Source organism: Oryza sativa, chromosome 5 (assembly GCF_034140825.1).
Source record: "Oryza sativa Japonica Group chromosome 5, ASM3414082v1".
NCBI lineage: Eukaryota > Viridiplantae > Streptophyta > Magnoliopsida > Poales > Poaceae > Oryza > Oryza sativa.
Window position 1 is genome coordinate 19,841,948 of NC_089039.1, and position 15,332 is coordinate 19,857,279.

Here is a 15,332-nt window from a genome sequence, read left to right on the forward strand (position 1 = left end):
TTGTGCGGGAAGAAAGCGGGGGGTGACTTAAAAGCGGGGGCCACCGTTGCACGCCGTGGAAACCAGGCGATCGTAGAGGAAGCGACCGATCAGCGCGCGGGGACGCCGCCGGGAGAGAGGGTGGAAGCCACCACGCTTCACCCAACCCCACCCTCCTCCTCCACCACCGTTTAACCGCTTCGTAGGCTACGACCCAACCCAAACCCAAGCGAGCTCGCGATCGCGTCGCGCGCGCCATGGGGACGGAGGTGCTCCGCCTGCACGACTGCCTCGACCGCGTCCGCGCCCGTCCCCACGCCACCAGGCGGTCTCCGCGCCAGCAGGCGGCCCGGCGGCGCGACGCGCGGCCGCGGGGCGGGCAGGCGGCGCCAGCCGTGACGCGGGTGGTCCGGGTCAAGGTGGCGGCGGCGGGCGCGGGCGCGGACGCGTACGCGGGGCCGGCGTTCGGGTCCATGTCGCCGTCGCCGCGGGCGCTTCCGTTGCCGCGGTTCTCCTCCTCCTCGTCGTCCTCTAGGGCTGCCGCTGCGGCGGCGGCAGGGGTGGACGACTCGGCGACGCGGGAGCTCCGGCGCCTGCTGGGCCTCCACTGATCGACGACGAGGAGCCAAAAGAACACCATTCGAGCAAGAAGCGATCGCGCGACGCATTCAGCAAGAAGGGGATTAGCATGTGCGGCTGTCTCTCTACGACTCTTCCATCGATTCATCTCGTCCTCTAGCTCTCCCTCCCTCTCCAATGGCGCCGTCAAGGCCATGGCCCGCGCACGTACATACCTCTGCTTCGATCCGCCTGCCTTCCCTGCCGTTTTTGTAAGGGCAAAGCTTGGCGCGAAGCGAGGGCGCGTGCCCGTGATCTGGAGCCGGTCGTCGGAGAGGGAGAGAATGGCATTGTCGGGAAGATTTGATGTGATCTAGATGTTGTTAATCGAATCTTGACTTCAAAGGAAAATTCTTTAGATGTGCTCGTGTGCTGCTGGTTCGTGCTAATTAATTAGATGCTTGAATGAATGTAATATCCTCCCTTCCCTTTTAAAAGCTCGGTTAAGTCTTAAGATCCTTTGGTTTGATTTGTGTTGGAAGCTAGGATGAGAATTTTTTTTGAACGAACCGGCGAGCTGCCAATTTCATTAAATAGAGAAGAAGTAAAACTGTACATGCGCAAGCGCAAAAGAAAAAAAATACAGATTCAAGGCCTTTGGCCCGAAAAAGCTAGGGGTGTGTTTAGTTCCACGCCAAAATTGAAAGTTTGAAGAAAATTGGAACGATGTGACGTAAAAGTTGGAAGTTTATGTGTGTAGAAAAGTTCGATGTGACTTTTTGGGGTTCAAACTTTGCAACTAAACACGGCCTAGAATGCAAGCCATCTGCCAAGACCCATGTTCTGGTCTTCTCCTTAATTTTGGCTACTAGACTGTTCGCCGGGAGCTCCTGATGCGGGAAGACTTTGCGGTTCCTTTCATTCCAAATCTCCTAGGCAACTAGCAGCATTAGCGAATGCAAGGTCTTCTTTGGCGCTTCATTTGAGCATGTGGTGACCTCCCACCACTCGGAGAGTGTTGAGGCTTGATGCCATTGTGTTGGTTTTATCTATTCACATGCCGTCCAGTCCGCAAGTGCCGCCCAAACTATTCTCACATATCTGCATCCCGCCAGGAGGTGAAGGGTTGTTTCCGGATTCCTTCGGCATAGGGGGTTCTTTGGTGCTTCATTTGAGCATGCGGTGACCTCCCACCACTCGAAGAGTGTTGAGGCTTGATGCCACTGTGTTGATTTTATCTGTTCACATAGCGTCCAGTCCGCAAGTGCCGCCCAAACTCTTCTCACATATCTGCATCCCGCCAGGAGGTGGAGGGTTGTTTCTGGATTCCTTCGACATAGGAGGCAAATGGAGTTATTCGGCCACCCACGGATCGCTAATCTGTCGGAGGTCTAAATTCTATTTTGGATGACGAGCCAAGCAAAAGTTTTACATTTGCGCGGCCCCCAGGACTTCCAGATGATGGCATTGAAATTGGACGTTGTTGTGCCAAGAAGTTGCGCTTTGTAAGCCGATCTCGCCGTGTATTCGTCGTGGCTGGTTAGCTTCCATGTGATCTTGTCTTCTTTGTTCTCCATTAATTGTAAGCTATGAACAACACCCCAGACGTCGACGAGTTGGCTAATTAGATCCGTCGTCCACCCTGAGACAGCAGGCAAGTCAAGGTCCGCCAATCATTGGTCGGAATGCGATGCTTGCTGCAGGTTTGCACTCTTCTTTTTTGCCATCGCGTAAACCAGAGGTGCTGTATCCTTTAAGCTAGGATGAGATGGAGCTCATGCACAAATGGTTTTAAGATATATAGATTTCACCAGCAAAAATGGGTGCCTTATCAAACGGGTAAACTAAATATGTCAACAAATGCAGTGGATATCCAAAAATAAAAAGGAGAGAACTGGAATATTTACAATCGCAAACCATTTTATTTTCTGTACATTTCTGCAGGTATTAAGAGTTGTTTGTACATGGAAAATGCTCCCATGGCTCCAGCAAATTCCACTTTTGATAGAAAGTTCAGACGAGCTGGAAACATCCTTCCAAAATTGTTCACAAAGATATATAATACACGATGTACGTCTGCTGCATTCACCATATTTACTGCAAAGACCCAGAAATCCACACACAAATCCATCGAAGTCTCAAATCTTATGGGCAAGAACTTGAGCACCGTACTGGGGTTGGAGTGTGACTCCATGCATTGGCGCATGAACATAGGACGCGAGACAACAAGCGCGAAACGCTGAAGGATCATTGCAAGGGCCACCTTTTCTTCAACCATCGTAAGATTCTGGCCGACACAGATAGTAGGGCCAATCCCAAAGGGAAAGTATGCACCAAGGTGATAGCTCTTGCCCTCTGCAAACCTTGATGGATCAAACTCATCTGCATTGGTGCCCCATATGTTAACATCATGGTGAATGTCAAGAATGGGAAAATGGAGCTGCGTGCCAGCTGGAATGTCGAGTTTGCCCAGCTTGACATCCCTGTTGACCATCCTATTGAGAAACATAGCAGGAGGATACAACCTGAGGGTTTCTTTTAGCACCATATTTACCTGATTGCATTCAAACATTAAAAAAGTGTCACTTGCTGTATGCCTGTATTCAATAAAATTATAAAAGAGATGAAAACCAAAGTATACAAAACTTGGACTCACAATTTTGAGATTACTCAGGTTTTCCGCGTTTGGGTGCTCAGACTTGCCACAAGCTTGAAGGACTTCATCGCGAGCTTTGTTTTGCCACTCTTGATGTAAAGCTAGGAGAAGAGTTGCCCATGTCAATAAGTTAGCTGTTGTTTCTTTCCCGGTAAAGTAAAATGTCTTGCACTCATCAATTATTTCTTCAATTCCCATTCTGAATTCACTACCAAGTTTACTGGCCGATAACATCATCCCAAGCAGATTGTTCGAATCCTCACACTTCCTTCCATTGATCTCAATCAATTTGCGCAAGGAATTCCTGACTTCCTGGTTTAGCATATGCCGTCGTCGGTTCTTCTTTGTTGGCACAAACCTATGAGAGAAAGACGTCACAATTTTCTCCCTTAACTGTGGCATTTGAAAATTATGGGTTCCAAGCAAGCTAAGAGGCAGAGGCAACCTCACCTGAAGCCAGGAATATAGACTGTCGTCATTGCAAGAATTGCAAGTTTTAGCTGTTCCTCCTGCAATTCGAAAACGCGCTTTCCTTCCTCATAGCTACTTCCAAATGCCACACTGGAAATGACATCTGCAATCAAAGTGTGAAATTCTTTATGTACATCGATCTCAAACTCAGCGCGTGCTTCATCTTGAACTTCCCATTTATCCAGCATGGATGAGGTGATAGCTGTTATTTCTGAAATCCAACCCTGAAAGGAACAAAACTTTGGTCTTATTGGCAATTCATTTGATTAGTAGAAATATCCAGAGCACAACTTTTGATCACATCATCATATATATATTATTACTAACAGAAAGAAAGGTTAATTCACCATGAATATAGTCTACAGGAAGGTGATGAACTTACTCCGAGAGTCTTACAATTTATGTCTTACAAAAGATGCATAAAAAGGTTAATTTTTCAAAAATCAACCAATACACATCGTATTGTTATATAAGAAAGTCTGAATCCCATTCCATTGTAGATGTGTAAATAAAATTTTAAATCAACGTCAGTAGAAAAGAAGTAACAGACACAAAGCCTAGGAGTCCCTGACTCCCTGATTTCACATGTGACACAACTTACATCTAAGAACTGAAATAATGAACATTTTAGCAAGGCTTACATACATATGTTTTAGAGTTACAATAATTTCAAGTCGTTTGTTTTGAGAGCGGGAAGTACCCAACATGATCTACAAGCACGATAATCATCCATTTTCATGTTTCTAAGGTCATTTTCAAGAAAACGCCTCTTTACCTTGATCCTCTCCATGTTGAACGCCGGCGCGATCACGCGACGGTGGCGCGCCCACTTCTCCCCGGTGAGCCCCACCAAACCCTCGCCAAAAAGCTGCCGGGCGAGCGGGTTGCCGCCGCCGGAGCCAGCCTTATCGAAGGTCCCCGTGGGGTCGGTCAGCACGGCCTTCACGACCTCCGGGTCGGAGACCACCAGCCGCGGGCGGGGCCCGAGCCAGAACACGAACGGGCGGCCGTACCGCTCGGGCCACTCGCGGTAGTGCGGCGCGACGCGGGCCACGACGGCGTGATGGAAGGACGCGAGCGGCGCGGACTGGGCGGCGGCGAGCAGGTCGCGGTAGCCGGCGGCGTTGCCGGAGAGCGGGCGGCGCGGCGGGCCCCGGATGCCCTGCCGGCGGAACCGGCGCTCCAGGCGGCGCGGGACCCACAGGAAGGAGTGGAGCAGGCGGAGCGCGAAAGGGACGGCGGCGGCGAGGAAGGCCACGAGGAGGATGCCCAGAAGCGCGGCCATCGCTCTGCTCTAGCTGCTGCAGGCTGCCGCTGACTCTCTCGGATTAAATTCTTCAAAAAGTTGGATTGAACTACCTCCTCATAAATTAGTTATCGCTTTTTTTTTATCGTACTCCCTCTAGTATAAAAAAAATATATAAACTTTTCAATACATATATCACTTTTCAATAAATATATTTTTTTATAGAAACAAGAAGTCAAAATTATATTTTGGAGACCGTGTCGCTGTCCAAAATAACTTTCTTTATGAGTATGGAGGAAGTATCACCATTCATCTTATAAAAATTAGTACAAATACTACCTCCGTTTTTTAATATATGTCGCAGTTGACTTTTTCTCACGCGTTTGACCATTCGTCTTATTTAAAAAATTTACGTAATTATAATTTATTTTATTATGAGTTGTTTTATCACTCATAGTACTTTAAGTGTGATTTATATCTTACACATTTGTATAGAATTTTTGAATAAGACGAATGGTCAAACATGTGAGAAAAAATCAATGGTGTCATCTATTAAAAACGGAGGGAGTATATAAAACAAATTATACTTAAAGTAATTTTAATAATAATAAGCCACAAAGAAAATAAATAATAATTTTATAGTTTTCTGAATAAAACTAATGATGAAACATCTATTATATTATTAAAACAGCTTTAAAAGGAGGCACCACGTTCGTTTAGGGGCTAAAAATTCCCACATTAATCGGAGAAAAAGAAAAGAAGACTTCAAGTAGAAATACAATCTAAAAATAGCTGAAATTCGGAATTAAAAATATGTAATATGGAAAGAGGAGTCCATATAGAAATTAATTAAAATTCGAAATAATAATAAAATAAATTTCAAAATTAGAAAAAGAAAAAAGAAGAGTTGGAGTACGAATAAAATTTATAAATAATTAAAATTCGGAATTAAAAATAAAAAATATTGAAAGAAGAGTCCATATAAGAATCCAATACAAGATTAATTAAAATTCATAATAAAAAAATAAAAAATCAAAATTAGAAAAAATAAAAGAAAATAAGAGTTCACGTAGGAATACAATTTAAAATTAACTTAAATTAGGAATTAAATTTAAGCAATATTGAAATAAAAGTACATATAAGAACCCAATAGTAGATTAAATAATATTCGGAATAAAAAATAGGAATATAATTTTGAAACAACTGAATTGAAAATAAAAAATCAAAAATCAAAATAACATAATAATAAATAAAATAAATTCTGAAATTAGGAAAAAAAAGATTTCAACTAGGAATACAATTTATAAATAACTGAAATTGGTGATAAAAAAATAAGACTATTAAAAGAAAAGACCATCTAAAACACATGATGAGATTAATTAAGTAATATGCTTATAGAGGAGCAGAGTGGTGGCGGTTGATGAGACATCTAAAAACTACTAATAAAACACCAAATAGAATCCTATTGATGATTAAAAGGAAATATGACGGGCAGGTCGTGAAGTAATCAGTCAAGGCGGTTGGCGGGGACTTCTAGAAAGTAAAAAAATAAACTTCTATGATAATTATATTTGATTTTTAAAATCTCAATTACAATAAAAATAAGAGGCAACGGACGGGTCGTATAAGAGTGCAATGGTAGAGCCGTTGATGGTTGGTCGGTCTTATAGAAAGTAAAAAATGAATTCCAACGATAGTTATGTTCGATTTTTACAATCCCAATGACAATAAAGATTATGCGGCGGACGGGTCGTAGAGGAGTATATGGTAGTGTTTGATAGGATTTCTAAAAATTATAAAAAACATAAAACCCAACGAGACAACAAAACTCTAAAAACTATAAGGTTCAATTTTCAAATGTACGGGCTTCTAAAAAGTAAAAAAAATCCCCAATGATAATCATGTTTGATTTTAAAATCTCAATGACAATAAAGAAGGGCGACAGCGGGCGAGCCGTAGAGGAGTACAGTGACAAAGGAGTTGATATTTTGGCGGAACTTCTAGAAAGTAAAAAAAGAACCTAAATGATACTTATGTTCAATTTTTAAAATAGCAATGATAATAAAGAGAAGATGCAGTGGACAGTTGTAGAGGAATATAATAGCAGCGTTTGACGAGACTTCTAGAAATTATTAAAAATAAGCCCAACAGGACAATGAACTCTAATAGTTTTTAGATCCAATTTTTAAAAGTTCCAAGGAGAATAAATAGAAACAGCGGTAGATCGAGCAAGCTAATAAAAAATAATATGACATAAGTAAGGGGTAGCAACTGATGTGTCTTTTAAAAACTACAAAATTAGAAACACGACGATGATAAGGTTTGGTTTTTCAAAATCTTAAAACAACGAGATAACTATTTAATAAATTTTAAGTAAAATCATACTTAAAAAATATATAATTTTATATAGATGCTAGCCGTGCAATTGCGCGGGCCACCCAGCTAGTTACTAATAAAAACTCAAAGTGATAAGTATTTTAGAACGTTGGCAATAGTTTCTTTGTGAACACATGTAGCTCCTCCACCCATACTGGCCCTGTTTTTAAGCGTTGGATGAAGGATTTTTCAGCGCATTCATTGAGGTGATTGCCCGGGTTCCATCTTTGCCTGCATCTCTAAAAATTAATTTGTTTTTTTTTTCTCCTCGGATTGGGACTTCAGCTCGAGCGGAAGAAAGGGCATGGCGTTCACAATAGGAGCTAGTGACTGGTGAGGCGGCAATATGTTGTTCAGCTCGTTCCGCCGGCGCTTCTGCTCGTGGATTCGGCGAGTTATCTGAGTATCTTTACAGCAGAGGCGGCTCCAGATATGGACAGATCCGTGAGCCGGAAGTCAGACGAAGGTAATACAGCTGCCATAAGAGCAAGTTTAATAATATAGTCAACTACTAGCTCCAATTTATCTATAGCTAATCTAATAGCTTATTTATACAATAGTTATATACTACACTATTAATACATGGTCCCACCTGTCATACACACGCTGTGTCTTAGAGTCTGTGCTACAGCTGGATACAAATCTGTAGCCCGCTGCTTTTCTCTCTCCTCATTTATCTTAAAATATGTTTGCAGCTGACTTATAGCTATCGACGTTTGATGTCGCAATTTTGGTATTTGCATGGTATGGGGATCGTCGGTGTTAGGATATACGCAAGACTGAGGTAAAAGAGATGGAGACAGTGATTTTTATACAAGTTCGGGCCCCTGAATTGTCAGGTAATAACTCTACATCCTGTTGGCCGAGGCCGGTATTGCTCTTATTCACCATAATCACACGAGTACAATATTTGGGGTAGCCAATCTAACTGTTGTCGACATGGCGGTCTGACGATTTGACTCGTAGTCGACAACAGGGTAGCCTTCCTCCTCGAATCCGTGTCCGGCGAGATCAGAGATAGCGCTTTCGTTTCTCCTGACAGTATCCGGAGGCACCGTAGGGTATTAGCCTTGCTTATCCCTGAAGTCGATATCCGGCGGCGTGTCTTGGTGTATATAGGCTTCTATGTTGATTGTGTTGGGTGTTGATCCCGTTAGGTGTTGATTGTCTTGTCCCATGATTGTTGTCCCCTCTCCTCCCAGGGGGCCCTGTATTTATACCCATAGGTGTCCCCTTGTCCAAGTAGAACTAGGGAAACCAATATGGATGCAATCCGAGTAGTCCTTGTCGTTTCCATGTAGAACTCTGGTTGTCTTTCCTTATCCGGAACTCCCTCGAGGTCAGTTTCCATATAAAACATGGTATGTGGTGGATCCTGCCGAGATTTAGTCAACTACTATTAGGTATGTGGTATCCATAACCCTGACAGTAGCCCCCGACTTCGATGCAAATGAACGAGTTCATATTCTCAACCGCAGACTTTGGAGGAACTGTTATCGAGCTCACGTGACCGTTCTCGGTGAGTTTAGAGATAACGTTAGACTTCCTTTATCAGCCTCGTGTGGGCACCGAAAGGGTTTGTCTAAGTCAATCTCTGATGTCAACCGAGAAAGTACAGAGCGTCGACTAAGTCTCCTGTCTTGCTGTAATTGAGAATTTGGATTGAAGTCAAGAAATTTTATCTCGGCGGGTACACCATCTCTTCATTCCGTATTCCTTGTCAAGATCCAGCAACCGTTCTCGAGTGATCGAGAAAGCGTAGAGTCTGCAACGGAGCCTTGTCGACATTTGTCGTACTCGCCTTAGTCAATCTTGGTGCAGAACCATAGAGACATGGAGTCTTCGATAATGTCAAATAGAATTTTCCTGAAATCAATACTCATAAAAAATATTAGATAGAAATAGCCCCCGAGCGAATGCTCAAAGGGTGACATGTTATAATATGACAGACTAGTGAATTGAATGTACAGACCATTGCTTTGTATATGAGCGTCCTCTCTCTTACCGACTCCGATCAGTCAGTTTGTAGAGTCATACACTCTCCCTAGCTCCCAGCCTTGTCGTCGGAGAATCGTTCTCAGAAGATAAGGCTCTTGGACCTTTGACCTGCCTCGATTGAACAAGCACTGATCCTAGCCCCCAGCCGTGAAGTTGGAAAATCCATTTCCGATTATACGGCTTGGTTAATACGCACGGCGAGAACTCTTACATGACCAGATCTTACATGGTCTTTCATCTCTGAAGGATCCGACAAGGCCTTATCGGCTCTGGGCGTCCCCAGCCGAAGTTCTCTCGGGTTCCTCGGAGGCCTTGTCAAGACGGCGTAAAGGGACAGTAGGATAGGTTTCAACGCTAGGAGTCATCTGGGTAAGGGATCTCTGGGTAAAACACTTGGCGATCTTGTGCACCTGATATCAACTTTGTTGAAGCAGGGGTAATGAGAGAATCGCTACATCGCTGGTCGAGGACCAGGCAGTAGTCGTAACTTGACCACTTGAAGTGGAAGTAGTGGGAGAAACGCTACATCGCTGGTCGAGGACCAGGCAGTAGTCGTAACTCGACCACTTGAAGTGGAAATAGTGGGAGAAACGCTACATCGCTGGTCGAGAACCAGGCAGTAGTCGTAACTCGACCACTTGACGTGGAAATAGTGGGAGAAACGCTACATCGCTGGTCGAGGACCAGACAGTAGTCGTGACTCGACCACTTAAAGTGGAAGTAGTGGGAGAAACGCTATATCGTGGTCGAGGACCAGGCAGTGGTCGAGTCGTAACTCGACCACTTAAAGTGGAAATAGTGGGAGAAACGCTATATTGCTAGTCGAGGACCAGGTAGTAGTCGTAATTCGACCACTTGAAGTGGAAGTAGTGGGAGAAACGTTACATCGCTGGTCAAGGACCAGGCAGTAGTCGTAACTCGACCACTTGAAGTGAAAGTAGTGGAAGAAACACTACATCACTGGTCGAGGACCAGGCAGTAGTCGTAACTCGACCACTTAAAGTGGAAGTAGTGGGAGAAACGCTGCATCGCTGGTCGAGGACCAAGCAGTAGTTGTAACTCGACCACTTAAAAGTGAGGCGAGAGAGATCACTACGTTTTACTGGTTCGAGAACCAGAAGTAGGAGTCTTTTAATCACCTATAGGGGTGCTAAAGTTGGTTTATTACATGTGCATATCATGTGGCCAGCATGACTCACACACCCAACTTATAGCATATCCGGATGTCCGCTCGCAATCATGTCGGGTGATCAAACCGACGGCGTTTGCGAGGAACTATCCGTTAACAACCTTTTCTCGAGTAGTCCAGCCAGGGTCGGTGCTATGAGATAGGTCGTCGGTCTTCGTTGGTAGGTCGGGTGCGATAACTCCGCATTTGTCGAGAATGTTCTTGATAATAGAGTGTACTCGACCACAACCTACTCGAGTGCATAATTGTTCCTGAAAAATATTTTCTAGAAGGCAAGACATATAGCAGATAATATCGAGTATGTACTCAAAAAACTGCATGGATCTTCTAGTATTATCAGGATATAACGAGCAGATGTAAATGTCAGGGCATTATGTAAACCGTAAACAAGCATGATTTATACAGAAGAAGACAGAGCGAGCCCCGGCGTTAGATCGTAGTCGATTTAACATCGGGGACAACCACGCAACAGATTATCCTTGTTTTTAGAGTAAATTGTATATTTGTATTCATGGTACATGAACTTGTATAGTGGGTGCAAATAGATACAACAACTTACAAAATGTGTATTTCAGTACAACAACTCGTGTAGTCCATATAAATTAAGGCCAAAATAGTCCGTGTATTTGAAAATAACATGATGTGGCACCGGAACTATGCGGTTGAGGAGACAATTAGTTGCACGCCGCTGTAATGGCAAGAAGATGGAGGTTGCAGTAGTGGAAGAAGCACATATCCTGTAATACCCCGTGGAGTAGTAGTTTCTAAGACTGAAACAACTAGAGTGGCTGGTGATCAGACTGATCAACGACAGAAGTGTAGCTGCCAGCTTCATCTCATACAAGTTGTTAGCAATATCTCATACTAATTGCCACGTATTAAAACGGTAGTGTAATGGCCAATCGACCCTCCACCAATATCTCTGAGCACTTGTAGCTAGTCAGCGATTTAGGTCCATGTTGCATTGAACTATTTCAGGGATGGGTGAGTGTAATAGAGTGCACGAAACAAAATTTCCATGCTTACGATTTTATAACTTTTGTGCAAAAAGATGCAAACATGAACTGAAACGAGCCAAGAAGGAAAGCGACATGGCATCCGTGTCAACGCCACATCAAATTATTTTGAATGCATGGATTGTTTTGGCCTGGTTCTCACGGACTAGACAAGTTGTTATACTAAAATACATAATTTACAAGTTATTGTATCTATTTACACCCACCACATAATTTCGTGTATCGTGAGTGCAATTTACTCTTGTTTTTATGTAGGATCTAATAATTTACAAGTTATTATATCTATTTACACCCACCACGTAAGTTCGTGTATCGTGAGTGCAGTTTACTCTTGTTTTTATGTAGGATCTGATCCTTATGAACGGGTTGGCAGGATCGTCTTAGGGCCTTAGGCTGGTTGTGTGATCGCTTAGTGCCCAAACCGGCTAGCTGTGTGATCGCTTAGTGCCCAAACCAGCTGGTTGTGTGATTGCTTAGTGCCTAAACCGGCTGGCTGTGTTCTCACGTCTGACTCTCATGTGGCCACATCTTATTTTATTGTGGCTAGGGTTTAGAGTGAGGTCTTATGATCTTCTCATTTGCATCTATTTAGTCTGGAAATTGAGCTATGAGTTTGTTTTGTTCTTGTTGATAAATTTACATCGTAACTTTAGGTGTTTACAATGTGTATTCATATCATTTTCAACGATATATGATTTATATAAGTATATAATACAAGTACAAGTTTATACTTAGTTTTGAGAGCCTATGTTATGGAGTTCGCCTAGGATCTTTCTAAAATGTTGGTGGTTGAACCAGCTTCAATACTGCATCAGTCGGACCTTGAAAGGGAAAAAAAAGAACAAGACGACGACGTGCAGTCCATCTGGCTGCGAAAAACGTCGCGCTTCGGATTTTTTTATTTTTATTTTTTATTAAATTTTTTATTTAAAATTTATAAATCTAGACGCCAATTTATAAATCTAGACGCCTCACGCTTTACATGAGGGCATTTTTAAAAATCTTCCTTCCAGAGAGTGTTAGCGGATCTAAATGTAAATGTTTTATTCGTATTCAAATCATTTCCGTTAGTTTTAATTGCACAAAAATTAGTAATGCTTATTTGGCACTCTAAATTATTTTAGATGGAAAAGTAATAAACTACAGTTTTGTAGATCTCAACTTTTATATAAAGTTTCTCTTCATCCGATGTCGTTTGAAATATAGTTATGAGGTTTTGTTAAAATAGGTTATAAATTTTGTAACGAATATTTGAACACCTAAAAGACTTTAAATAAAAAAGTTATCAACTATAAAATTGTATATATCATTGATTTCTACAATTTTAATATAGATTTCGATTTCATCCGATTTTATATGATATATTTTAAAATTGCAAAATCATAAAGTTAATAATTTATATGGAAAAACTTACATTTACGTCCTTTAACGTTCTCTGAAAGGGCAATTTTTTTAAAAAAAAACGCCATCCTAAGGATGAGAGGCGTATAGCTTTCTAAATTTTCAAAATGAAAAATTATTTTTCAAATATTTTAATAAAAAATGTATAAATAAAAAAAATTATCGTGCTCCATCTCGTTCCGCGTCACGCGGTTCCCAAACCCACGACGGCAACGGCCACAAGCGTCTGTCGCCCTTTGGCCCACCAGTTCACTACCGTGACACAGCACGTGCCCCAGGCCGAAATAGGTTCACTTTGACTCCTTATCTAGTGACCGAATATAATTTATATCCCTAAACTACAATACCGGATATATCGACCCCTCAACTATTAAAACCAGTATAATTTGACATCCTCGATGGTTTTGGAGAGTGGTTTCACTGATGTGGCGTCTACGTAGCGGTATTGACCTAGTCTTCGTTCTACATCAACGCCACATATCAATGCCACAGGTCAATACCACCACGTCAACAAAACCACCCTCCAAAACCATAGAGGGAGTTAAATTGCACCGATTTTAATAGTTGGAAGGTTAAGATATCTGATATTATGGTTCTGGGATACGAAGCATATTCGGTGACTTGTTAAAGGAGTCAAAGTGAACGTGTTTCCCTTAGGCCACATAACTGCGAGCGAGGACCAGATGCGAGGTGCTCCCATGGGATTAAGTCTACTTGTCATCCCTCATCTTTAAGTTGAGTTTAATTGACATTCCTAAACTTCAAGTACCAGAAATTTTCACCCTTCATCTTGGTAAAGCCATCCAAAAATCAGATCATATGGTAGCATGAAGGGTTGGGCCCCGTTTAGTTTCCAAAAACATCACATCAAATCTTTGGACACATATATATATCATTAAATATAGATAAAAAGAAAAACTAATTGCATAATTTGTATGTAAATCACGAGACGAATCTTTTAAGTCTAATTAGGTCATGATTAGGCATAAGTGCTACAGTAACCCATATGTGCTAATGACGGATTACTAGGCTCAAACGATTCGTCTCGCGGTTTTCAGGCAAGTTATGAAATTAGTTTTTTCATTCGTGTCCGAAAACCCCTTCTAATATCCGATCAAACATCTGATGTGACACCCAAAAATTTTCATTTCACCAACTAAACAGGCCTTGTTTTGGCTGAACTGTCTATGCATTTTTCGGGTGGATTTTCACCTAAAATCACCCAGATTTTTCTATACCCTTGGATTAGTATCCAATGGACTAGAAAAAAATAACAAAAATACATCGTAACAAGCCGGGCTAATATTTTTTTGAACGACTCGCACCAGACAGGGCGAAGTTCATAGTGATAGAGTAGGAAAAAATTACAACATTACAACCCTGGGATGTTGTAACCAGGAAAAAAACAAAGAATTTCCACCCCCCCCCACGCACCGACAGCACCAAACACAAACCTAGGAGAAGGCTACCACCGAACCGGCCACCGCTAGGCCAACAAAAGAACTACAACCGAGGTCGCCCGAATCTATCCCTAACAAATGACACCAAACCCCAACTCTAGCCACCTCTTTGGCACTGAGAGAGAGGCCCTCCGACGTGGCCAACTTGCATAAGCTAGGGCACTGACACAAGAGGATGTGTGTCTAGAGAGCGATCTTGCACCAAAAGTCTGGGAGGATTTAGCCAGGACTGCCTAGATGGCGTCTGTAGGGAGAGAAACGACAAAATGCCGCCGCCGCCATCCGTCAAGGTCTCAAACAGAGCCAAGACTAGGTTTTTACCCGACAGTTCTACTAGAGAAGGTGAAACAGCTCGACAACGCCCTTAGGAGGGGAGGACGCTCGTAGCGCCGTCGTTGCCGGCCCAGCTAAGGCCAGGCTAGGTTTTCACCCGCCGCTCACGACCTGCGAGTCTATGGTTGACGATCCGATGCTCCACCACTGTTAAACCTCTGCCGACACGTGGACCACTGCACCGGCTCCCCCCCCCCCCCCGGCCAGCAGCCTTCATGCGTTGTAGACCGCACCGCACCCACCGACAGCTCCTCCTCACACCGTGCGCGCCTCCGCCACTGCCGACCGCGCCTCGTCCCGCCAAGCTGGCCTCCACCGCCATCGGGCGCGCCATGTGCCAAGCCAACCTCGTCCGCCATCGGCCGCACCTCCTCACGCCAAGCCGGCCTCCACCACTGCCGGCCGCACCTCCTCGCGTCGTGCCGGTCTCCAACCCCTCATCCAACCGTTGCAACGCCGGCCAGATGCGGTAGTCTGCCACGCCTCCCCCAGTCAGTCACCGTCGCCCGTGCCTCCTCTCAGTCACCGTCGCCCGCTTCCGTCGTCGACGCCGCGCCCGCACCCGCACCCAGTCTCCTCCTTCGCTGTCCGACTCCTTCCGCGCCTCCACTTGCTGTCGCCGGCAACCGTTTGGCTCACGACAGCTACC

General features: G+C 43.6%; 1 protein-coding gene and 1 pseudogene across 2 annotated transcripts; one reads left to right on the forward strand and one right to left on the reverse strand.

Annotated features, from left to right (window-relative positions):
* Window positions 1-57: 57 nt before the first annotated feature.
* LOC9271223 (uncharacterized) lies at window positions 58-1,051 on the forward strand. The gene has a single exon (XM_015783372.3). The coding sequence runs from the start codon at window positions 237-239 to the stop codon at window positions 588-590; it is 354 nt and encodes a 117-aa protein (XP_015638858.1). The 5' UTR covers window positions 58-236; the 3' UTR covers window positions 591-1,051.
* A 1,377-nt stretch (window positions 1,052-2,428) lies between these two features.
* On the reverse strand, window positions 2,429-4,967 carry LOC4338752 (cytochrome P450 734A1-like; annotated as a pseudogene). Its single transcript, XR_001545779.3, has 4 exons — window positions 4,440-4,967; window positions 3,644-3,888; window positions 3,194-3,551; window positions 2,429-3,091 (listed from the first exon to the last, which is right to left on the reverse strand). The product of XR_001545779.3 is annotated as a cytochrome P450 734A1-like (transcript).
* Between the last annotated feature and the right edge of the window lie 10,365 nt (window positions 4,968-15,332).